The sequence below is a fragment of the Abramis brama genome (assembly GCF_963993115.1).
Source record: "Abramis brama genome assembly, chromosome: 6".
Classification (NCBI taxonomy): domain Eukaryota; kingdom Metazoa; phylum Chordata; class Actinopteri; order Cypriniformes; family Leuciscidae; genus Abramis; species Abramis brama.
The window spans coordinates 25955669-25981744 of NC_139968.1; the positions used below are offsets into that span (position 1 = coordinate 25955669).

Sequence of the window (26076 nt, forward strand, 5' to 3'; positions counted from 1 at the left end):
TTTTTGATTTCAAATTATCATAAATAAATAAAATAAAACTAATTCAAAGCTTTATTAGTTTTCAGTACTTCTGTATTTATGTCATTGTATGCATTTTATTTGATTGACATTAAGATTTACATATTATGAGCGCTTTATAAGTTTTCAATAAGTAAATAATTTAAATTAAATATACTAATTATAGACTAAAATTTGTATTTCTATAGAATACATTTTATAGAATAAATATAAATATATTTAATATTTTACTTTATTTTTTTTTAGATTTGATATGGTTCCAAACACTATTCAAGCAATATTCATTTTGTAAAATATCTCAGGCTCTAACATTGTTACTTAAATATGATATACATTTTTTTTGTGATATAATAAATGCTTACATATTATCATCAGAAAACTCACAGCTTTATTATTTTCCTTTAAGCCTATAAGCGAAGTCAAGCAAGGAAAAAAATATGGAAAAAAAATAATAATTAAATGAAATAAATGCAAATAAAATACACTAAGAAATTGTATTACTGCATTTAAAAAGTCATTGTATGCAAAGTCAATCAAGGACAGACAGAATGGAAAAATAAATAAATAAAATACTAATACAGTAGAATTATAATTTAAATACTACAATTATTACTTAGTTATTATAATTAATATATTTTTATTTGTAGGCATTTTTGCATATAATGCTTAAAATGACACTATATAAGTTTATTAAATGATTGAAGGCCATTAAAACCAATAAAGGACAGTCAATGAAATGAAAATGTTTTTTTCATCGCTATTTTAATGACGCAAAGGCACCTACCTCACCTTTAGCGCAACTGTCGTCACTGTCATGTGACGTCCAGCAGAGGGCGTCGCGTCTCAAGGGCGGGGATTGTACGTTCCGTTCGCTCCCTCTGATTGGCCTGTCGGAGTGGGGCGGGACCTTTGCGGGGTATATCGCCCTCTGATTGGCCAGGCGGATCTAGAGTGACTGGAGCGCAGCGGCAGCGGAGAATCACAGCAGCACAAACCCACTGCGCTCATGGCATCAAGGAGAATGGAGACCAAACCAGTCATAACCTGCCTCAAAACGCTCCTCATCGTCTATTCCTTCGTGTTCTGGGTGAGTGACCCTCATTCATTAGCGTTTTTCAGCGTTTAATACTTCTGCAGCGTGTTATGAAGCATTTGAATTGATTTATGACCATAATAAGGGCGTCTGTTGCATTATTGCGCCACTGGAAAACAAGTGCATCTCCATCATGGCAGGGCTGGACCCCTCTGAGGCCATTAGAAACACGAATATGATTATGTATATATCACTGATTCTGTTCAAGAATAAGATAAACAATCTTCTATTTTGATGCCAGTGATGAAAAACAATATATAATCGCTTGCTTTAATCCGTTTTTAAGACGACAAATGAGATGTGCATGATGATGTTGGACGTTATTCATATTGAATTCATATTAATTTTAAAATATGGACATTTGCAGAACATTATTCCTTATGAACAGAATATTAATGCCTAAAAATGGACATATACACAGCATTCTGAATTATTAATGTTCAAATATGAGCATAACATGTACATTATTAATTATAATTTTAATTTGAATGCCCAAATATGGTCATATACTGAATATGATTGATCATGAATTGAATTTGAATTCACATTTTAAATTATGAATTGAATATTAATGTCCAAATGTGTGCATCTTCTAGACATTTAACAGGTTTATTAGGGTTGCAGTCACCTTCATCTCTCTGTCATAAGAGTATGAAGCAAACCTCAGCCTCCTCATCCTCATGGATGAACATGATGCTTTCTGTCTGTGAGTAGCGGTTAACTGTGGCATCATGGCACCGCCCCGTATATCGATGTGTGTGTGATGACTGATCCAACCACCATTCAGTTTGATTCCAATATTATCAGCGTCACATAACTTATTAATAAGTTATTAACAAACATTATTGCGTAAAAGAACATAGTTTGAGATGTATACATGAAGTCTGGTCCACCTTTCAGCTTAATCTGGCCAAAAAACGTCCATTTAGTAAGGAAGAGACTGACATGTGAAGCGACCAACCAGAGTTTGTTTAGTTTTTTTGTAACGAAAGGAATCTGAAATACATTATTAAAAATACATTAATAGACTAACTTTCAAACATTTAATGCTAGCAATCCTAGAAAATCCAGTGAAATGTGAACAGACTAAGGCTTGGACTTGAAACTTTGATTTATATATTTGATTATATACGTATTTTAGTGTATGTTGAGTCTGTTCAGCGTTACATAATGTTTGTTAATGACTAATGCAAGATATTCTAAAGTGTTTTCGTAATGCAATAAATGTGAACGTTTAGGAATTGACAAATTGATCTGAATATTTGATGATTACTTTTGCAAAAACTGATTGTCATGCTTTGAATCTGTCTTTTGCGCTATGTTCAAGTTATTAAAGGGATAGTTCACCCAAAAATGAATATTCTGTCATCATTTACTCACCCTCAAGTTGTTCCAAACCTGTATGAGTTTCTTTCTTCTGTTGAACACAACATTCTTCAAAATATCTTCTTTTTAGTTCAACAGAAGAAAGAAACTCATACAGGTTTGGAACAACATAAGGGTTAGTAAATTTTCATTTTTGGGTGAACTATCCCTTTAAAATGCACATAGCCGTAAAATAAAATAAATTCGAATTACTAATTTTAATGGCGACTCTCATGTATTCAGACAATAATAGTGCATGATGGGAAATTGCAGAGAATGAACGTTTTAAATGGACACATTGCGCTCTGTGTGCATCTGATTGTACCTGTATTGCACTGAAGCTGTGTTTCTTCAGATCTCATGTAGGTCGACTCTCTGAGTTTGTGTTAGTAGGTAACCGTCTCCATCACATTTGCGTCTCTGTGCTCACTGGAGCTTCAGTAATGCCGTGTTGCACATTCGCCACCAACAAGCGGCTGTTTAGCTCTCTGCCCGTCTGTAATCTCACTTGGCACAGTGATCCGGTGCCTGACCCAAATCCTGGCCAGTTGGACCATTACTCTTAATTACAAAGTAATTCTACTGTAGACCTCAGAGTACTAGACAGCACATTTAATCAAGAATCAAACTAATAGGGGAGAATTCATGTAACAATTCAGCACTTTCGCTAGTAGTATTTCAGCGCAAACCTTTGTCTTATTTACCAAACGACTCAAAATCCAGTTTATCTCTGTGGTAAAGGCACTGAAATAGCGTATTGTTTTAAAATAATTAGCTATGTTTCCATACCTAACTCAAAATTGGAATATCGCATCGTCACTTGCTGAGAAAATTGGCACAAAATATCTGTAATAAAACATCATAAACGACTGCCGTCTCGCGCAAACGAAACGCAGTTATCTTTGTTAGAATGCAATCATGTGAGACACTTCTGGGAGGTCATTATACCGAACCATTTTAATGACAAACTTTGGCTCAGGCATTTCAGAACGACCAAACCAACGTTTAAGATACTGTGCGATGTGATTAGTCCACTGGTTAGTCCAGTTATCCAATCACATCGTCTGTTGACGCAAAATGACTTGAGAGGGATTTATTTGGTAAATGTGTTTCCATCGCAGTTTATATGCATGTCTTCTTATCGGATAAAAAATTATCCACCACAGTTGAGCATTTTAAGAATATATGCGCAATTTTGCATTTCCAAATTGCATGTGCATTCAAGCTCAATTTGGCTATTAATAGAGACGAATCAGGTGCAAGTAAAGCGAATTTCACCGAAAATGTGATTTTAATACGATAAGTGTTAAAAAATTATTATTTATTTGACATACTTTTATCCAAAGCAATTTGTAGTTCATTTAATGTGTATATTTTATCAGCATTTGTTTTCATTCTTTCAAATAATGTTAATGTGGAGTAGTTATGGACATTTATAAGGACACTAGTAAATGGTTTCTGCGCGTTTAACATCACCGAACTGAATTGTGTGCTTGCAGGACAGCCAAGCACAAGTTACAAATGAGCTTTGAAACTGAACGAGCAAGAGAACGGGGGCGTAACTGAAGCGAGATGTGAAGAGAGGGGCAGAAATTAGATAGAGAGCGAGTGAGTGACAAATGAAAATGGAGTCAGTGTCATTTCTCCGGTCTTCCTGTCAGCTGTTCTGGGCCTGTTGGGGTCATTCTGTTCGATGAACGCAGACAGACGGAGCTCTGTGTGTCCTGCTGTCGACCCTCACGAACACATTCACACCCTCTGTTCTCCCAGAGGCAGATGGGAACAGACCTACAGGACTGGGAAAAGACAGATGACACAGCGCCTGTTGCTTTGAACGAAACTACTAGTGCGTTTCATACCCGTCCAGTTTAGATATTGTATTTCACATGTTAACATGCCTCTATTTGAGGAGATAATCTTACACCTTGAGTTAAACAGACGTTTCCAGTGACAAGTCACTTTTCTGTCCTCGCTGAAAGCAAAAATGCTACAAAGTGACACAGCTAATAATAACATGTTTGATGGTTGTTGCGTTCACGTCATGTTGGTTGCTTGTTTTTCACGTCTTTGCGTGCGTAATTACTGGCTTCCGACTAGTAAAAAACAATTATGTCAAACTCATAATTACAAGTTGGAACACTGTAAAAAAATAGTTTCAACTTAAAAAAGTAAGTGTTCATGCTGCCCATAAGATTGTATGTTTAGTCAACTCAAATATCCAAGTTGTACAACTTCACATTTCAATTTGACTAAACTTAAAATTTTAAGGCAGCAGGAACACTTACATTTTTAAGTTGAAACAATCATTTTTTACATTGAAAGTCTTGGCATCACATGGCTTCAGCAGTTAACAGTAGTTATTTGGCTAATTCTACATATTTCTGTTTGATATGCCGTTTCTTTATAGCCAGTGTTATGTTTTCTTTGTATAATTAATATGTGGAGTTGGAATTTGGACCAAAGTGATTTTGGTTACACTCTATTTTAAGGTGTCAGTATTACAGTGTAATTATACATTTAAGTACTGAGTAATAATAATTAACTACATGTACTTACTATAGGGTTAGGGTTAGGAGTGGGCTTTGGTTTGGGTTAATTGCATGTAATTATGCATAATTTATAGTTATTACTACAGTAACTACATGTAACGTGTAACAATGACATTGTAAAATAAAGTGTTACCGTGATTTATGTTGTGGGCGGAGCTTGCAATTTACAACAAATTTTGCTTTAAACTACAATGTTTAGCAAACAAAATGTTTTTACTGCTATTTAATGAAATGGTTCATCTTTCATTGTACTTTGATTCGAACAAACGTTTTTTCTGTCCGGAAACTATTTTTAAGTTTTGTGTAAAAAAAAAAAAGTATTTAGAATGAAATAAAAATGGTTCGTAACAAATTTTTGACACAAATAATTTGACAAAATTGCAAGAATAAGATTTGTTGGAACATTTGAGAGGATTTTATTTTATTTATATATATATATATATATATATATATATATATATATATATATATATGGTATGTTCCCCATGAAAGAAATCTGGATCTCCAGAGCTGAAATTAGCATCAGGATTGCAGTACATCCGTTCGGTTCATATTTCAATGCAGTCGACATTATTAAAGCTTTGGTTGTAAGTCAACACCTAATACCACCTTTCCCCTGTGTGCGTTTGCCTGCAAAGACCCGATGGGTCAATGTGATTGATTAAGCATGTAATGTTCTGTAGATTGCGTCAGCTCGGGATGTGACAGTGTGTGTGTAACTGATACACACCTAGAATGGCATGTGTCTATGTGTGATCGCAGAGTTCTCTGCGTCTTAAAATAGCTCGCTAGAACATCACAGTGAGCGACGGGAATCCTGTTCTCACTAAACTCTCTCCTGGGAACCGAAGGAACCAGGGACACATTAGAATAGATGGAAAAGTGCCACGTATTGCTGAGTGAAATATAGGCGGACAAGTAATTTAAACTCCTAAAAATCGAAGAAACAGCTCGGCTTGCATTTAAAGTTTGGATTCTTCTGTTGCAGCATGACAATAGTGTAATGAAAAACTGTCATCACTAGAGGATAAGAATATTGCTTTTTGCAATATTCAGAATGTGCATCATCACAAAGTCACAAAATTGTACAGCTGCAATGTTTAGAGTTAGCGTTTGCTTGAAGATCAAATAAAACTTTTTGAGCTAGAAAAGCATTGTGATGTTATAGAAGAAACTTATGCTACAGAAGTCATATTTTCAAATTTACTGCTCAGAAATAGGACAATTTTTGAAGTAGTACTTTTACATTTGAAACTCGTGGAAATCTGAAATCTGTTTCTTGGTTTATTCTACAAACAAATATTCTCCAATAACGGTAGCTAGGCTAACTGTAACATTGTCATTGAGCTGTACAGGCTCCGCCCTCTTCTGGAAAGTGGCTCATTTACATTTAAAGATACACACATGAAAATAGCGTGTTTTTGCTTCCACCCAAAAAGGAGCATTTTGGGCATTGTCTAACAAATTTCTGTGTGGTATTTTAGCTGAAACTTCACAGACACATTCTGGGGACACCTGAGACTTACATGATATCTTGTAAAGGGGCGTAATAGGTCCCCTTTAATGTTGTTTTGCAATTTAATGGACAGGGCTAGTCAAATCAAAGATTTATAGTAATTGTTGTGGTTGTATCAATTCATTTTGAACACATTTGGGTTCAACTACAGTATTTTGTCACCTTTAGTTAGAAGTGTTTATTCTGTCAGAAAGGAAATTATACTGTCAGTACTTAATTATTACTATGGTAATTAAAGGGTGCTATCGGACTTATTTGACCAACAAGTATAATTGGTGCTTCTGTAATTGGTGCCATTTGGAGATTCTTGAGTTGCCCTTCTCTTGAGTTATTTTGCTCTTAGCCAGCGTTATTAGCATTGGCAGGCCTGTTCATTACAAACAGACAATTAAAAACTCGTCTGGTCCTGTTTTCCCAGTGGCCTTTGGTGTTATTATGGAAATGAGAGCGTTGTTGAATGCTGCAGCGCTGCTGATATATTCTGTCCTCTTAAGTGTGGAGGCGTCGACACTTAGCGCCGATGTTCTGTTTGTTTCTCCTTAAGCTTGTTAATATTTTGTCTCGTGTATTCTTTTCAGTGTTGTCGTTCCCTCTGGAATGCAGAGCTGGAGTGATCAAACCTCTTTATTCAGATTTATTCAGATAAAACTTCACTGTCAAATCTGAAGGAAAACAAACTTGTGTTAAGCGCTTAAAGCAGAACAATCGTAAAAGAGAAAATCGTATTATTTTGACAAACATTGGGATTTGAACTCTGAATTGATAAACGTTTAATAACTTTTATTGTAAGCAAATTATGACCCGTTCTGACCTTGTTTTTATTTATAATAGTTGCCAAATGTACACCTCTTTCACCCAAACGTGAATTAACTCAATAAAATTCCAGTTCTCTTTGCGTTCACATTGTACCTGGGTTTTAAAGTGACTTCTTTTGTCTTAAGACTGTCCAATAAACTTATTGGACATCTGTTTCCAACTCAGAGTGAAACAAAAAATATATATTTTGTGAAAGTAATATTGAAATAATTGTGAGTTTAAAATAAAGCTTGTTTTTTTGTGTGTGAAGTGGAAAATCAAATGTATGTAGATGTAAATTGTAATTACCTTCATTAGTATTCATTACAAACCTTTTTTTCTTCTTCAATTGTTGTTTTTAAAATCTTGTCCACTTCCTTTCATGTAGTGTGTAATATAGCCTAGCTAGTTGTTTGTGGAAGTAAAAAGTCTTCAAAGTTTTAAAGATCAAAGTGCTGATAAATGAAGAGTTATTATCTCCAAAAAGAAAGTAATGATTCTGAACTCCCTGAAACGACTTGTCAGTAATTCCAGTCTTCCTGCACGAAACTAAGTAGGTTTGTAACACATTTGCATAATGCCAGCCTGTGGTGTTCATTGACTGCCCGCAAAGAACTTCTGTTTTGACCCTCAAACACTGTAATTGTAGCTGAGACTGGAAGAGTTTTGTTCGTGTTGTCAATTTGTCGAGAAGACACTTTTTTCTGCACTGCCAATCCACTTTGCTGCACTTCAAAAGGATGAGGACTCATGCTCGAATTGATTTGGTAAAACCGACACCATCGTTACTGTGTATCACAGTGTATCAAGTGCTGAGAGAGATCCAGAGCTGAAATTCAGATATGATAATGGGTGTTTGGTTTCCAATACACCTGTAATCGGTAGACCAATCACAACAGACTGGGTCATCTGACCAATCAGAGCAGAGTAGACCAATCACAACAACAGACTGGGTCATCTGACCAATCAGAGCAGAGTAGACCAATCACAACAGACTGGGCCATCTGACCAATCAGAGCAGAGTAGACCAATCACAACAGACTGGGTCATCTGACCAATCAGAGCAGAGTAGACCAATCACAACAGACTGGGTCATCTGACCAATCAGAGCAGAGTAGACCAATCACAACAACAGACTGGGTCATCTGACCAATCAGAGCAGAGTAGACCAATCACAACAGACTGGGCCATCTGACCAATCAGAGCAGAGTAGACCAATCACAACAGACTGGGCCATCTGACCAATCAGAGCAGAGTAGGCTCTCGGAAAGGAGAGGTTTACAGAGACTGAATCCTTTGTTGAACTGTTTCACACACTGCGAAAAATTAGGTGATGCTGCAATGTATATTATGTGAAAATTAGTGATTTTTGACATTGAATGCATGTAAACCTGTTGTAGGAGAACTCCAAAACAACATTAGGAGCCTTTAATATAGCATAATAGAGGCTCTTTAAATATTAATTTTAATTATAGTTATGATTTATTTATATTGGTATATGTTTCTCATACAGTAGTATTACTTTTCTGTTTTCATTAATTCATGAGTCCTGTAAAGTGATACGGCTCAGCCAGTTAAATCTTCACAGATCCGTAGCCCTTCTCTAAATGACTGGGTTGGTATAATCCAGGCTTGAATCCTATTAAAGGAAGCTTAAGACACTCTTGACTCTCAGCTGACCAGGTGCTCATCCATGATACCCGCTTCACAGGTGAGGAGCATCAGAGGCGCGTTTATATCAGTGCAATACGCCAAATAAACAATATTTCTCTAAAATCAAGAATGAAGAAAGTCTCAAACCCCCAAATGGTTCAGGAATCAGTGTATTCCCTCGAGTGCATTCAGCCTGTTTCAGACTCTAGTTTGGTAAACATCCAGAACAGAAACATGTTTTTTCCGCTGGGATTGGTCTTAAGTGCTAGGAAACAAGATCTCTGCATTTATTATCTGCATCAAACACTCATTGTGGTTTTGTAAACAGTAAGGGAACAAAAGCTAAAAGAGCATTTGATTATTGCAGTTTCAGATCCTCTTGAGGATGGCATGACCCATCAGAAAGGAAGATTCAACCTCAAATGGAAATGAAATTGAATTGGGGTCTGATTAAATCTGGGTGAGTTTGTTGGCAAGGAAATTTGATAGAGGATTGCAAAGGCCAAATATTCCCATTGTTGATTCTGTGAGTTACACTCATTAGGTTCAGATATTGATTTATTACCGTGATTAATCTTCAATTGCCTAAAGTCATTTAAAGGTGTCCGTGTCCTCCAGTAATATCCTATTTGGTGTTGTGCTGAGGGCGTTTAGTGGTGGATGAGGGATTTTTTTTTTTTTTGGTTAATCCTCGTCTGGAAGTCTGAACGATATGCTTTGATTATGTGTGTGGATGGATGGGAAGTCATAATGTTGCTGCTGACAACCAGTAAAAGAAAGCCAACCCAGAAAAGAACATTTTAATTAATTAAAGAATCCTGGAAAGAAATGTATCACGGTTTCCACAAAAATATAAAGCAATATTTTCAGCATTGATAATATGTTTCTTGAGCTGCAAATCAGCATATTAGAAGGATTTCTGAAAGAAAGAAAGAAGTGCTTTTTATTAAATATCCATGTCAAATGTCAATTAACAACTGATAAAAAGCCAATTAATTAAAAAATAAATAAATAGTCATTTGGGTAATAAATAAAACCATTTTTTAAAAGAGTATATGAATCGTAATGTCTTTGACTTGCATAATTAAACATCTCCATAAAGTCTCAGTTCAACACTTTGAAAAGACTCTCCGGTCTGCATTCCTGGAATATTCCTAATTAGTTCCCGACTGTGGAATTTAAAGGTGACTGGAATTCCTGTCTTAAAGTCCTGTTATCCTGGAATGACAGCGTGAGTAGTTTTACACAGGCCTGTTAATGAAAGAGATGCTATTATTAGCCGCTAGCTTGAGTCGTGGTGTTAGATGCTTGTGTTTGTGATTAGCAGCTTTACGCTCATGAGGAAAGGTTTGCACTGTTAGTAGCACATGCCATCAGGTTTACACTTATAGCACGTTTAATTTTTTTTGTACAGTAAACTTTTTTTGTTGTTGCCGGTTTGTTTTGCTAAATTATTTGTATTAGCTGTTATGTTGAGTAACTTTGAGCATGCTAGGATCATCTGAGTTGTTGCCTAGCAATTTTCCGACATATTGAGCCAATGAGAAAGAGTCTGTATTATTTCCTTATCCTGGATTTATTTTAAACTAGATTTTACATTTTACACAGAAAATGTGAGTGACGCTAGCCTGTAAAAAACAATGCTAGTGTGCCAGAGTATTATGCTATTGCTAAGTTGTGCTAAATGGTTTTAGTGCATTGCTATGCATTTGCTACTGGTTGCTTATTGAACAAAGCCAAAAAGAAACCACCCCACCCCATTATTGTTGTTGTTTGAAGCACATTAAACTAAATTTTGAGAGATCATTTGCTAATGATGATTTCCTAAATAATATACTAGAAAATATTTAAAATATAATATATATATTTAAGTCTGAACTGAATGTAACATTTTCAGACACTTAATCGCATGTTATTTGCAATTAAATTAAATTAGATTAACTTTAGAGTGCTATTTGACATACTTAAGTAGATCTTTATATGTAATTTCATAATCACATGCTAGATGCTTGTGTTTGCGATTAGCATGGGTAAATGTTTGCTATGTGTTAACGGCACGTAGCGTCAGATTTACACGTAGCACAGGTTTAATATTTTATTATTTTGCTAACTTATTTGTATTAGCTGTTATGTTGAGTAACTTTGCGTCGGGTCAAAGGTCACTCTTCCGCTGGAACTAGACTTACGTACGTTAAGGGAGTAAATTATGGGATCATTTTCATTTTTGGGTGAACTAACCCTTAAAGTGAGTACACTTAAGTGACCTTAATTTTTTCTGCAAGTAGTTATTTAAAAAATTGCTTTTAAGATTTTAAGTAGGCTACACTACAAGTGCACTTTCAATACAATTAAGTGCACTTTTTTCACAATGACCTTGTTTTAAGGATTTTTTACTCAAACAACCATTATAATTGTTTGTTCATAGCACAACAAAGTGATGTGGTGACGTTTGTTACTTAGGGTCATTAGTATTAATGAGATGGCATCGAAAATAGACCGTTTCCCCCATTAGCATTAGCGTTCTCATTTCCCGCACTGTTGAACAGATGCACAGTGGGGGGAAAAAACTGTTTCTGTTTCCACTTAAATTTTTCACCATTCCTCCGTTTTATCTATCCATGCATCCGTCCGTTGTTTCCAGCTAACTGCCAGAGACAGTCAGTTTAGTGTTGGACATATCGTTCTGATTTAAGCCGCCGACAGCCTCTATTTCCCTGTCAGTTGACTCTGTGAATAATGAGATGGACCTTTTAGCCGCGAGACAGTGTCATATAGTCGCTGGCTGTTTCCGCGGACTTTGATCCAACATTTCCCAGAAACGGAGCAGGAGAGAATGAGGCTGAAAGGCCAGCGCCTCTGACAGCTGTAGACGGCCATTAAACCTGCGGCGGGCCGTCTAACCAACGCTCTCAGAACAAACAGCACTTATGGACGAGCCGCTGTGGATCATGATGATGTACGGCACTCTAATGGCCGGGAGAGAGAGCAATGGAGTGGAAGACAAGGGAAAATTACCACCTCAATCTGAGCCGGCACAGTTCAAGTATGACAACAATCTGGGGAAGAAGGGAAGAAAAACAAGATAGATTATGGTAATATTGTGGGATTTTACTTTATGTGATTGTCAATCTTTTTGGATTTAACATATGCACTGGACATATAAATGAAACTGCACTATATAGGTAAAGTGGACGAAAATGAGTGAATTTGATCACAGCTACTGTGCACTGTGTATAAAAGGGGTTTTCAAACATGGTGCCGAAAGTGGTTCACCAAAAATTTAAATGTATAATTTTTTTTGTTATTTATTTAAAGGTGCCGTATGTCATTTTTTTGACCGTAATAAAGCATAAAAATACCATAATAGGTTTGCAGATACTTAAGAAACATGTTAAGTTTACATACTTGTTGCTCTGGAAAACAATGCTACAGCCAGTTATTTTACTTTGAAATCTGTGTCAGAATGTCTGTTTTTGTTTTGGTCTGTGTGATCCCGCCCACTGCCAGTTCACCCAATAGTATTTCGACACCCCGGGTTGCCAGTTGGCGGAAAACACAGCGTATAGCGATGGAAGCCAGCAAACAAACTATAGGTCAGAGATAACAGATTCTACCCAACCTAAAAAAGCCTCGGCATCCATTAGGGATGCACGATATATCGGCCACCATATCGGTATCGGCCGATATCGGTTCATTTTTTAATGTTATCATTATCGGCCTAATAAGAAAATTTGACAGATATATTAAAGGTGATAAATAATGTATTATTTCCTTCAGCTGAGACACTTCAGATGCGCACTGATCAACTTGACCAACATGGTTTTGAAATATGATTGAAATCACTTTAAAAAAAGGAAAATACGGTAATGTTCAATAGGGCTGGGTATTGACACAAATTTCACAATTCTATTCGATTTCGATTCAATATCGATTATTTTGGATATCAGGTACAATACATTGCAAATTTTCTCAAGGAAAACAAATCTCTTGAACTATTATTGTAAACTATGGGAGTCAGTTGTAGCCTATTGGCTTCATTAGCCTACTATAATATTGAAGGTAAAAATTAACTGATTTGTATACAAACACTTAAAATACACTTTTATTTATTTTATAATAATAAAGTTATATGAAATTATATAAAAATGTAAATGGTGGCTGTCATGAAAAACATTCCAGATTTATTCAAACATGCATTAAATATTGAAGAACATTAAAAATTATAATGAATATGTAATATGGTGCATATATTTAACAAAATGCTCCTCTCTAGAGTTAGTTTTTCTAGCTGACTAACGAGTTTATGGTCACTGGATGTTTTTTCTGAGGTAAATGTGACGTTACATGACATTGTTTACTAACGCCTTTCCACGGTTGAAACACTGATTGAGCGATTCCATGTGACATAATACGGACTTCGATAAGTTGTACTCTATCTTTTAACACACTTTCAGACGCTCATTCATGTTTATTTCGCACTGTAACTGGTGTTATTAAGGCGGAAGAGGAGGTCATGTGCGCTCTGCGCTGCTGCTTCTCTTAAGCTGAGCTGAGCCAGAGCGATCTCACGCCACAGCGCCAAAACGGTAATTATGTTTTTGAATTTCGTAAGAAAATGAACGTAATTTGAAATCTGAGACTTTGCTTCAAATCAATAATAACAAAGCACGAAGATTATTGTGATTTATTGGATGGGATGCGCGAAACAATGTTCCATTCATTCGTCAACTGAAAACAGGATGACTAATCGATTCTTAGGATTTAAGAATCGATATTGTTTCGTAAAAATGAGAATCGATTAAAATCGAGAAATCTATATTTTTTACCCAGCCCTAATGTTCAACATGTGCAGCTCAAGTCTGTCATATCGACTACATAAAATTATAACGAGAACATCATAATTGTGCGTTTGGGACATGACTTTTAATGGTGAGACTTTTGTTTTTGTATCAGGCTCTCAAAAATTATATAAAAATTAGGATTTTAGGTTTATCGGCATATATACCGGTTATGGGCTTTCAAATATAAAGAATCATCGGTTATCGGTATCGCCCAAAAAATTCATATCGGTGCATCCTTAGCATCTATCTAAATCACTATGAATTGTAGCATATTTAAACGTCGCCTTCCATTGTCAATGCGCTCGTTCTTGTTGCGTTTCATCAATCTGGCAAACCTGTGTGAGCGTCGAGTTTGAGGAGGAGGGAGCGGGGAACCAACTCTTCGATATTTTGAATTTGGACTGCAGTACCCATTTCAACCACTAGCTGTCAATGTTACATACTGCACCTTTAATAAATGGGATTTTCAAAGGGTCGTAAGTGGTTTACAAAAAAAGTAAAATTGATCAACTCTTGAAGCAACATTTTGAACAAAAAGCTGAGAAAACTGTGTTTTTGTATTGAGTATCGAGTCTATCAACGCCCCCAAAGCTTCTGTACTTCATCCTGGGTCGACATTTCATTCAGTAACGTTTGGCAGTTTTGATTTATATGCGGTTTAATCTTTGATCGCTTTATTTTACATATGCGTAAGCAATGCTTCTATTGCTTGTTTTTTTAACTGGATACTCTGTACTTTTTCAGAAGATGCATAATAGCGCCCCCTACCGTTTAACAGTGAAAACACATGGATTGCTGGAGGAAAAGAGTTAATAAAAGGGGTTTTAAACAGGGTGTCGCAAGGGGTTAACAACGTAGTAATTTTGCAACATTCATATTTAAATTTATTCAAATTGCAGATGCTTTTATCCAAAGCAACTTATGAATGAGGAGAACATGTGATTTATAGTAGTAAAAACAATATAGAGGTAATAACATGAGAAGTGCTAGTAATATAGGCTAAACTTTCAAATGCTGTCTAGAATAGTACAAGCTAGAACAAGGAGGGATTAAGAATAAGAAATTATGGAATCAGATGAAAATTTTTAAATATTATTGGTACAAAAAGTGTTATTTTAAATTAGAATTAATAGTTTCAATTAGTTTAGTTAATTAAACATTTAGATATATATTGTATATATTTATAAAATTTTAGTATTATTTATCCTCTCGAATGACTAGAAAACAGATAAAATAACAGTTAAGACGCAGTATTACTGAGAAAAAAACGCAAAAGCGACAATCTGTGGATCTTTTCTCATAGATGGACGTCAGACAGGAAGTGTCCGACTGTGAGCTTTGTTGTTCTGGGGTCTCTCTGTATTTTTTGTCCCGGACCCCCTGTGCGACCAGATGCTTTTCCCAGCTTGAGCGTACAAGAGAGAAAGTGCCACAGCAGCAAACCCTGCCGTGACGTGTGAGAATAGAAGAGAGTCACAAACAGAGCTGATGTGATTGTCATGTCACCTGTTGTTTGGGAGTCGTGTGTGTGTGTGTGTGTGTGTGTGCGTCTAAACTCTCATAGTCTGTTGATAGCGGAAAGAAAAGCATTGTGTATCAGCCAGACATCTAGGAGTCATAAAGAAAGATGTCGGCAGTCGTCGTCTACAATCATACTGTACACTCCTTACAGTAACTAATTTTAGTTTTGATTCCATTGATTTTATTTATTTATTCTTGTATTTTATATATTTATGATCAGCTTGTGATTTTATTTATTTGACCTTTTTTTACACAATTTTTTACCTAAATTTGAAAACCCCTGAAATAGACAATTTATTTATCGAAACGGTAAAATACCATATTAAAATATTTGTGCATAACCTAATTATTATTCATAAACCAAGCCTTCGCCATTTTGTGACGGCTATTCTTCCCCCACCTGTCCCTTTTTTGAATGTAAGGCATTTAATACAGAAACATAAGACAGATTATTTAAAAAAATATTGGTTAAATTATTAAAGATATTGGCCTCAGAAGAGTCGGACTCGAAAGTCTGTTTGTTTTGACATCGGTGGATTGAGATTACAGACAGTATTGGGGATTATTGCCGTGGATACCGCTCTCGTACGGTTGGATGAACATTCGTGTTGCCCGACCATCCCGGAGTTGAAATTTACAGCATTAATAGTTTCTGCTGAGTTGTGGGATCTTCTTACAGTGATGATGTGACAGAACAGTGTCTGTTCAGTGTGTGACTGATGTTTTTAATGCTCTTTGTGGATTATGAGACTTGTTTATGAAACAAAAGACTGCTGAGGTTTGGAAAGTTGGTTGAAAGTAAGGTGAAGGACAAATCTGATGTTTTGTTTCAGTCTGGAATCAGTATTTTCAACAGTTTGAGGGTCAGAGATTTAGGCAGCAATTGTGTTTAAAGATAAGAACATCAACTTAATAGAAAGAAAAAAGGGTAAAATATTATATTATTATAATTACAAATTTTAATACATTTCACTTTTTCTAAATATATATATATATATATATATATATATATATGTATATATATATATATTATTAATATATTTTATTATTTAATTTTAGAAACAACATGCTGTCATTTTAATATAACACTAAATATTTCAAGAACAATTTTTATTTCAACTTTTTTTACACTATTTTTTATCCTAGTTTGAAAACTCCTGATATTTAACCCTTTAATGCATTCAATCATATCAATTTTATACATTATTTTTATTTATTTATGATCCCCTTGTGATTTTATTTTTTTATGTATTTATTACCTTTTACACAATTTTTGGACCCTAGTTTTAAAAGCCCTTACATTGATTCAACTCCTTGACACGTACAATCATCCATCATGTGATCTAGATTAGGGTCAGTGATGTCAGTGATTTGGGTGTCAGTAATTTGAATGAATATAGCTTCACTTTACATGAAACCAGAGATGTGATATCAAGCAGGAGATGCTGAATGAAGAGCCTGTAATTGTTCTGGTGCTGTGGTAACACACACACACACACATACACACACACACACAAACTTTTTCCCTTTGAGCAGATTCAAGACCACAGAACAACAGCAGCTTTGATCAGGCATTTGATATGCAAAGAGCAGGATGGCTTTTCTCCTGCGCCCTCTTGTTTCCTCTCGCTTCTCCTTCTCATCAAAGTGCTCTTCTCTGTATCCCTGTTCTCTCGCTCTTCTCTGTATCCCTGTTCTCGCTCCTCTGTCTGCAGTGAGTCGCTCCAGACAAACGGAGAACGGATACTTCCTGTCTCTCTCCGCGTGTCGTGGTTTCAGGGTACCGTATACGGATTGGTAAAATGTTGTTGAACGTGCGCCGTGTTTTTCTTCTCTCCTGAAGTTTGTTTCCCTGCCAGGTTGAACATTTAAATTCAGTCTAGAAGCATTTATTGAAGTAAAAATGAACAGTTACTTACCAGTTTGATTCATCAGCTGATACTTGGCCATTTTAACCTGATCATTGAAGTCCCTAAACAAAAGCTTTTTCTGTTGAAAGTTGTGGATTTAATTGTCGTTTGTTTTTTGTTGTTCACATAAACTTATACGAATAATATAAACATTTAAATATGTTTTTGTTGTATTTTTTCACATTAAAATGAATAAAAATATTATATAGTTAGAATATAATACTTTTAAATAATTAAAAAAATAATACAATAAATTTTAATAAAAAATAATTTGTATATATTTTTAAATTATAATAATTTTTTTGGAATATTGTCATTGTATAGCCTATTAGGTTTTTTTGAGCAAACAGAAAATTATTTAAAAATAATTATATATAAAATTAGAATATACTTACTTTTTTTGGTTGTATATTCTTTGTTTTTTGTAGTTTTTGTCCATATAAAAATTAATAATAATATAATAATTATTATATTATTAATCATACATATAATTTTTATATAATACCGTCATTGTATAATGTTAGGTTTTAGTTTTTCATATAAAAACAAAAATATTTTACAAAAATATTATAAAAAAAGAATATACTACTCTGGGAAACAGGCAAAATGGGAATAATGGAAGTTGTGGGGATCGTTTTCTGAACTTAATTGAGCATATATTATTTATAGAAATTGGTAAATATATTATGAGCGTGAGTTTTTATTTATTTTTTAATTGCTGTTTGCATGTATAATTTCTGTTTTTGTAAACGTTGTTCTTCAGACATTGTTTTTGTTAAAAAAAAGAAAGAAGAATTTAAAAAGTGAAAGTTGTAGCCACTGTGTAAATGTAAAAATGAGCGAATTCTGACTCTATATGCTAATTTATGTCGGGTATTGCGCCCTGATTCTTAATATTTACTGGAAAATGCATATGCATATTTGAGAATGCCAAAGGAAAGCATAAAATTTACATGTCACTATTGAAACGTTGCCATGGCAGCCGCCTCTTCTTCTGTCGTGGAGTGTTTTTTTCCTCAATGACGAGAGCTATAATAGATTTAGTCTTTTTTAAGCTCTAGATTGTGTGTAACTCGAGGCGTCGCTGACATATCAAAGACGAACGCCGCCGAGCCGCATCAATTTGCCATTCATTTGAAGAAATGAACGCTTCACATTCTGTTAGCAGACAAATGCGCGTGTCAGGCGACAGAAAGCGTCTCCTAACTGAGATGTTCAGAAACGTGCGGCTGAGATCCGGTTTAATGTCGGCTCTTCCAACGGGAAGTGAAAACTGACTCCAAGCTACACCAAGGCCATGGCTTTGATTCCCAGGGAATACATGAACTGATGAAACCTCGAAAAGAAAGTGCATTAGTAGTTTTGTTGTTGTTTTTGTCTTTTTAAAGTTTCGTGGAGTGATCTTGCAGGTTTTCTCATGGCTTTATTTAACAGACGCATGGCGAAGACAGAGAGAGGATGACAGAAGTACGGATGAATAATGTATATCCTTCTGCTCAATAAACGTTTTCTTCTGCCAGACTTTACACTGAAAACACTCAAGTTCTGCTCCTCTATGTAGTTTTTGCGTCTTGATGTATGTATATAGCGCTTTGTTTCTGTTCTTTTCTGTCATTCTTTTCTTATGAATAAATGCTTAGTATTGCATTGTCTCTGTTTTTCCAAGAACATCTGGGTGAGTCTCATGAGATGACTCATATTTCATCCTAAAAAACAGAATAAAATGAAAGCTATAACAAGTCATATAATACATTATATTTTGCCTATTTTTAGGATCATCATCATAATGGACAAAGGAACCCGATCCAAATACATCTGTGTGTGGGTGACACACATCTCCAGCTTTTAAATAAAAGACAGTAGAGCTTTGTGTGAAAGAGTAATCAAGGGATTTCAAAGCATTTCGCACTTTACGTTTTCGTTCCTGAAAGTTAGAGCCGTTTCTTTCCCCTTCTCTCTCTCTCGAATCCCTGATGAGTCACACCATCTGTGCACTTTCTCCTCCTCTCTCTCTCCGTCTCTCTGTGTCTCAGTGTGAGATGGAGACGGGACACTGTGTCCTCTGTGCGATGGTGGACATGGTCTGAATGACAAGATGGTGGCACTATTGAGTATGGACAAAACTTTCTGTACCTCTCTCTATGTAGCTCTCTCAAACCTAGTGTGCTGTCTACTTAGAAAGCATTTTATGCATCATAGGCATGCAACTGTTGACCAAAGAAAAATGTTCTAATTGAATGAAAAATGTATTATTTTAGCTAATATATGTGGTCTTAGCATGGTATAGGCCCCAAAAACAGTATTTAACAAAAAACCTCATAATAATTCAAAATTTTAGTCAATGTTTGTATGTGCAGTATTTTTTCTTTTTGCTAATTCGAGTATTGTGTCATCCACTTACAAAAAAAAATACTTTTGATAACTTGTTACCATCAAAAAATATTGGGACGATATTTTGGTTCTGATTTTAATGTAATTTGATAGGCTATAAATGTGGTATCAGCATGGCATATGTCTTACAAAGCATGGTACTACGTCCAATTTTTTTTAAATCTAATTAATAATTGATAATTTTAGCCAATTTAGTGTGCTGTATTTAGAGTATCATGAAGTTAGCTAATGAAAAAAGTGACGGGATTTAACATATTTAACCATTCTTGTTTGCTATGTTTATTTTGCTATACTGTTTGTACTAATTCAATTTTGCGTTCCACTGTTAGCGTACAACATGCTAATGACAAAAAGTACTGTGGCAGTATTTTATTTAACATATTTGCCTGTGTTTATGTATATTTTGCTATGTATTTTTTGTCAATTTGAGTATCATTGTGTTGCACTGTTAGCTTAGCAACATGCTAACATGAACTCTATTTATATGATGCTGCCCATGTAGAGCATTAATTACTCTATTATAAGATACCTGTTAGATGCTGCCTCAGAAGGGAGCTGCCTATGGAGACAGTAGACATCAAGGCAGCAGCTCGCTAGGTTTTGGGTTTTGCGTGTGCCGCTACAGCTCTTCACACCATCATTAGCACATCCGTGAGAGCTAAGCTGACGGCATCTTATAGCGCTGCTGTTCTGAGTAGGATGTTGGGTTCACATATTCATGGCCATTTCTGTGGGTAGCATTGTGTGCGCTCGCTAACACCACGCTAATGCTCATGTCGGATGCATGGATGTTTGTCAGGACAGTTTAGACAATATTTCAGTGATGATTTCATGCTGAAATGTCCTGCTGATCTATGTTCAGTCCACCATGTTGAATCTGTGATCCGTCCACTAGCCGTCTAAACCGGTTCAACACAAGCCGAAGGCGAATTTCTCCCCCGGCCTTCCAGATTGCTGATAAAATCTTAATAAACACTGAGAGAATGATCTCAACAGCCGTAACTCAATCATTTCTCCTAGTTTCTGAAGTAAAGATGATTAAATAATTAACTCAATAACCTGAATGATTAGCATATTCAAATATCATGCAAACAACGTAGCATTTGAATATGCTAATCATTCTACAAGATTAGCATGTTTTTACCAGATTAGTGAGATTACCATGATACATGGTGTCTAAAACATGGTATTACCATGGTACATTTTGTAATTGAAAGTCTTGTAACTTTCTAGATCTCTAAGAGAGAGAAATATTATCTTATTTTCGTTGTCTTGTCATCTTTTTTTCTTAAATGTAAGCTAATTTTGTTGTGTTGTCATCTTTTGTCTGCTCTTTTTATATTTTGTGTGTTGTGCAGGAGAAATGAAACGTGGTTAGATACATACATATCTTTCATGAGGTTTATTTAGGCTATTTTCATAAGAAGAGTTAAACAGTTAGGCCGATGTAGATCGTATATTTCGTGACATCCCGCCACCCCTCAATTACCCCTTTTCCACCAAAAAAGAACTGGTTCGGAACTGGTGCTGGTTCAAAGTTGGTTCAACTTGCGAACCTTCTCAGAACCTGTTTGTTTTTCCACTGACTAGAGAGCCCAGCGAACGACGTCATCACTGTGTACGTTGCCATAGGCTACTACAAAGGGGGTCGTAAACTGGACGCGCAGCGCCGCGTCTAGTAACGTTACATCTCTCACCTGAAAATCCGATAACATCAGCAATTTTGATTTCTGTAAATGAATATTAAACTAAATGTATATTGCAGCACAGGGTGAAGTCAGTATACATTAACTACGATATGAGACACATACATGCAAATTTAATATAAAACTATGTAACGTCGGTTAAATGGCGCTCTGTTGCGCGGCAGGATTTTGAACACGGTCCTGAGCCGTTGCTGGGCGCCGCGGACAGACGCCGAACGGCGCCGCCGGTGTGTGTACACTTTTAGAGAATAATGTGTTTGAATTTAAAAGACGTGGCGCGGCGCTGAGCTGAGCTGCGCGTCCGGTGTGCGACCCCCTTTAGCTTCCCTAGAAACTCTTGCGCCAAATTTAAACATAACAATTACAATGGCGGACTACACCGTCTTTCTGCAAATGTTTCTCCTTGCTTTGCGATCCTATATTGGGGTCAGAAGAAGACGTTTAGAACACATTTGTGCTGCTCGGACGGAGGTTACGTTCGAGAAGAAGTTCGACAATAACCCCGCCCCCAGCATGACGTGGTTAAAGAACGGTTCTAGTCCAGTAAAGAGTTGGTGCCGCTCTGGAACCAATTTTCCTGGCCGAGAACCGGTTCTTTGGCTGTCGAAACACAAAGAACTGGTTCGCGAGTAGGCACCGGCTCCGAACCGGCACCAGCACTGCCTTGGTGGAAAAGGGGTAAATGAGTGCCGCGTTTCACAGAACCTTCTAGTGATGGATAAATACACCAGCGCCCTCTTCTGGTTAACACACTAAACTCACAATTGCACAGTTGTTTGAAGTACATATTTGTGTGATTAAAATGTAGGCCTAACAAATTGCTTTTTAGAAAATAAAAAAAATGCATCAATACATTTACTGAAGTTTAGGCTTTGAATAAGTTAAACAAAATATTGAAACATTTTATTTATAATCAGGAATTTTATACATGTATTATACACTTTTATATACATTTGTATAATGTATATACTTTTATTCTACATTTATTTTTAAGAGATACTTTCTGAAAACACCTTGTTTTAAAAATGTTTAGATGTATTTTTAAATCTTGAAAACAACTTTTGTGATGTCTTTTCTAAAAAAAAGAAAAGACAAATCTCTGAAACAAAAGTTACATTTGTGCTTTTAAGATCTTACCAAAACAATAATAATTTATTTTCAAGTATTAATACAATTATTTAAGCCAATGAGTGTATATTAAACTTTCAGAATACTAATCAAACTAATCACAACAGTTTCATATGTACAGATTTAAGGACATTAGAGATATTGATTTGAAGTTTTATTTTAAATGATTTACCATAAAACATGAAACTAGCACAGCTAATAGACAGTTCTAGTTTAGTATTTATTTTAAAAAAAAAATAGTTTAAATTGTATATATTTTTGTCATTAGTATTAGTTTTTTATACTTATATTTTGCTTTCGTTTTTTTTTTTTTTACAGTTTGGTACTTCAATATTTGCCATTTTATAACAAGTTTAAGGTCATCTCATATTTAATTAGTGCTGTCAAATTGATTAATCATCTAACAAAGTTTGTAAATATAAATATTTTTACAAACTTTTATGTTAGATGCGATTATTGACAGCTCTAAATTTGTTTCATTTTATTTCAGCTTTCAATGATATAAAATTGTTTTTAAGAGTTAAATATTTTAACAATACCAATGCTGCTAATAAAAAATCGGCAAATTATTCAAATTGGTGTCATTATAATAAAATATTCAAACACATAATGTCATTATTAATCAGAATCAATATTTCCATATTGTGATCAAATTGTTTTGCTATGTTCATGTGTTGTCCACTAGATGGTAGCAAATCTGTACAAGTACTCACCAGAAGGGTTTAACAATTAAAGTTCATTTGTTTTTTCTCTCTCTCTAGATCACGGGGGCGGTCCTGCTGGCTGTGGGATTATGGGGGAAGTTCATTTTGGGTCCCTACATCTCTCTGATCGCTGAAAACTCCACTAACGCTCCCTACGTGCTCATCGGGACCGGGACTACAATCATCGTGTTTGGGTTGTTCGGATGCTTCGCCACGTGCCGTGGGAGTCCATGGATGCTCAAACTGGTGAGAGCCCGCTGCTGCTTTAGCTTCAGGAAGTAGATTTTACACTGGACATCAAGTGACGGCCCTAATGTGTCTCTCTCTGTCTGTAGTATGCCATGTTCCTGTCTCTGGTTTTCCTGGCAGAGCTGGTCGCTGGCATCTCGGGCTTTGTTTTCCGTCATGAGGTGAGATGTGCGCACGCAGGTTCTCCAGCGGGGATCTCCATCTGTCTCGCGCTATGAGGCCTTGTTCTGGTGACATCTGATGGAGTGTGTGTGTGTCTGTGTGTGTGTGTGTGTTCCCTCAGATCAAAGGCACCTTTCTGAGGACGTACAACGAAGCTGTTCAGAACTATAACACCCGGGATGAGAGAAGCATTGCGGTGGACAAAGTCCAGAGGAATGTACGTTCAAACACTGGTTAACATCAGTTTATCTAATGTGATTCTTTTTTTAATAATCAGCATTAAAAACTATAAAAAGGAGAGTTTATAATGACAAACTTTCATATTGGCTGGATAAAGCCTTGACTGAACGTTTAAAATAGTATTAAGAGCTAAAGGTTATAGTCAGTCAGAGATAGACTGATAGCTGATGTTCTGGGTAGTTGCTAGGGTGTTTCTAAGGTATTCCGGATAGTTGCTAGGCAGTTGTAAGGATTTTCTTGGTGGTTCCTAGGCGTTGCCAAGGTGTTCTGGGTGGTCACAAAGATGTTAGGTGTTCTCTATGCTTGCTAGGGCATTGTATGGGTGTTCTGGGTGGTTGCTAGGGTGTTGCTAAGACATTATGAGTGGTTGTTAGGTAGTTGCAAGGGAGTTCTTGGTTGATAGGGCATTGCTAGGTGTACCAAGTAGTTGCTAGGGGTTGCTAAGATATTTTTGGTGGATGTTAAGCAGTTGCTAAGGTGTTAGTGGGTAGTTGCTAGGGCGATGCAAATGTATTCTGATGTTGTTGCTTGGATGTTCCTAAGATATTCTGGGTAGTTTTTAGGTAGTTGCAAGGGTGTTCTAGATGTGTATGCTGTGTTTTTTTATTTGATTACTTTATACAATTTCTGTAGTGTTACTTATTTCTAGTGCTTGAAGTTTTTCAGGCCGGTCTACTTCATTTGTGTCTGTTCTATTGTAGTTTGTTTTCCTATATGGTTGTAATTAGTTTCTTTGTTCTTATTTCATCACTGTTTACTTGTCTTCAGTAAGTTTGTTTGTTTGTTTGTTTGTTTTTTTACTTTACTTTTTTGTGATATTGAAAATGGTGACAAGAATTATGAAATTTCAATTGTATCAAAAATGTTGACATCATAAAAACCTTTTTTAAATCTAAAAGAATGATATTGTGATTTATATCGTTATCTTGAAAAACAATTACTCATATCGTGACATAAGATTTTGGTCATATCGCCCACCCCAGGCGTTTCTGAGATATCCTGGGTGGTTGTTAGGCAGTTGCAAGAATGTTATGGGTGGTTGCCAGGTAGTTGCTAGGGAGTTATTAAGGTGTTATGGGTTATTGTTAGGGTATAGCTAAGATTTTCTGGGTGGTTGTTAGGCAGATAGATCTCCTGTTACCTGTTGTTCTCTCTCACTGTATTTCCTGTCTTTAGTTGCGTTGTTGTGGTGTTCTGAACTACACCAGCTGGTTCTCCAGTGTTTATTACCCTGCGAATGGACTTCCTCCGAGCTGCTGCGCCAACATCTCCGACTGCAACGCCTCAGACCTGAGAAACGCCACCATAGCGCCCACCAAAGTCTATCAGCAGGTAACACATGCACACACTCACACAAACACACAGGCTGACTGTCTTTATTTTCATCTATTTATAAGGATTCTTTTGTTTTCAGGGCTGCTATGAGCTAGTGACGACCTTTATTGAGACTAACATGGGCATTATCGCTGGAGTAACATTTGGAATTGCATTCTCGCAGGTAGGATGAAGGCTATTTACATCTTTTACTCAAACTATTTGTGGAGACAGGAACTTGTAAAATACCTGAAATGAATTTTATTATTTTTTAAGCATTTAAAAATATTCTATACTTTTATTTTAAATACTTTATTTTTACTTTTTAAAAATGTTGTACAATTCCGAGAAATAAAGTCGCAATTCTAACAAAATAAAGTTGCAATTCCGACAAAATAGTCGCAATTCCGGTAAATTAAGTCGCAATTCCGACAAAATAAAGTCACAATTCTGAGAAATAAAGTCGCAATTCTGAGAAATAAAGTCGCAATTCTAACAAAATAAAGTTGCAATTCCGACAAAGTAGTCGCAATTCCAGTAAATTAAGCCGCTATTCCAACAAAATAAAGTCGCAATTCCAAGAAATAAAGTCGCAATTTTGAGAAATAAACTCTGAGATATATTGTCGCAATTATGAGAAATAGTCGAAATTCTGAGAAATGTAGTTGCAGTTCTGAGATATAAATGCAATTCTGAGAAATAAAGTTGCAATTCTGAGAAAAAGTCATAATTCCGAGAAATAAAGTTGCAATTCCGACAAAATAAGGTTGCAATTCCGAGAAATAAAGGTGCAATTACCTTTTGTATTTTATTATTCGGTGGCGGAAACAAGTTTCCATAGTTTTGCATTTTTAACCCTTAAATTTAAATGATCGCTGATATGTACATGTAAATGACCTCTTGATTGGTCGAAACAACAGA

At 35.8% G+C, this 26076-nt stretch overlaps 1 protein-coding gene across 1 annotated transcript in view; it reads left to right on the top strand.

The window, feature by feature from the left end:
- The first annotated feature begins 980 nt into the window (after positions 1–980).
- The window catches only part of tspan7 (tetraspanin 7), a 28649-nt gene continuing 3553 nt past the window's right edge, over positions 981–26076 (top strand). Inside the window, exons 1-6 of the mRNA XM_084117561.1 lie at positions 981–1105; positions 23248–23436; positions 23526–23600; positions 23723–23818; positions 25018–25173; positions 25256–25339. Of these exons, the coding sequence (XP_083973687.1) occupies positions 1025–1105; positions 23248–23436; positions 23526–23600; positions 23723–23818; positions 25018–25173; positions 25256–25339 (681 nt within the window). The 5' untranslated portion in view covers positions 981–1024. The remainder of the gene's footprint in view (positions 1106–23247; positions 23437–23525; positions 23601–23722; positions 23819–25017; positions 25174–25255; positions 25340–26076) is intronic.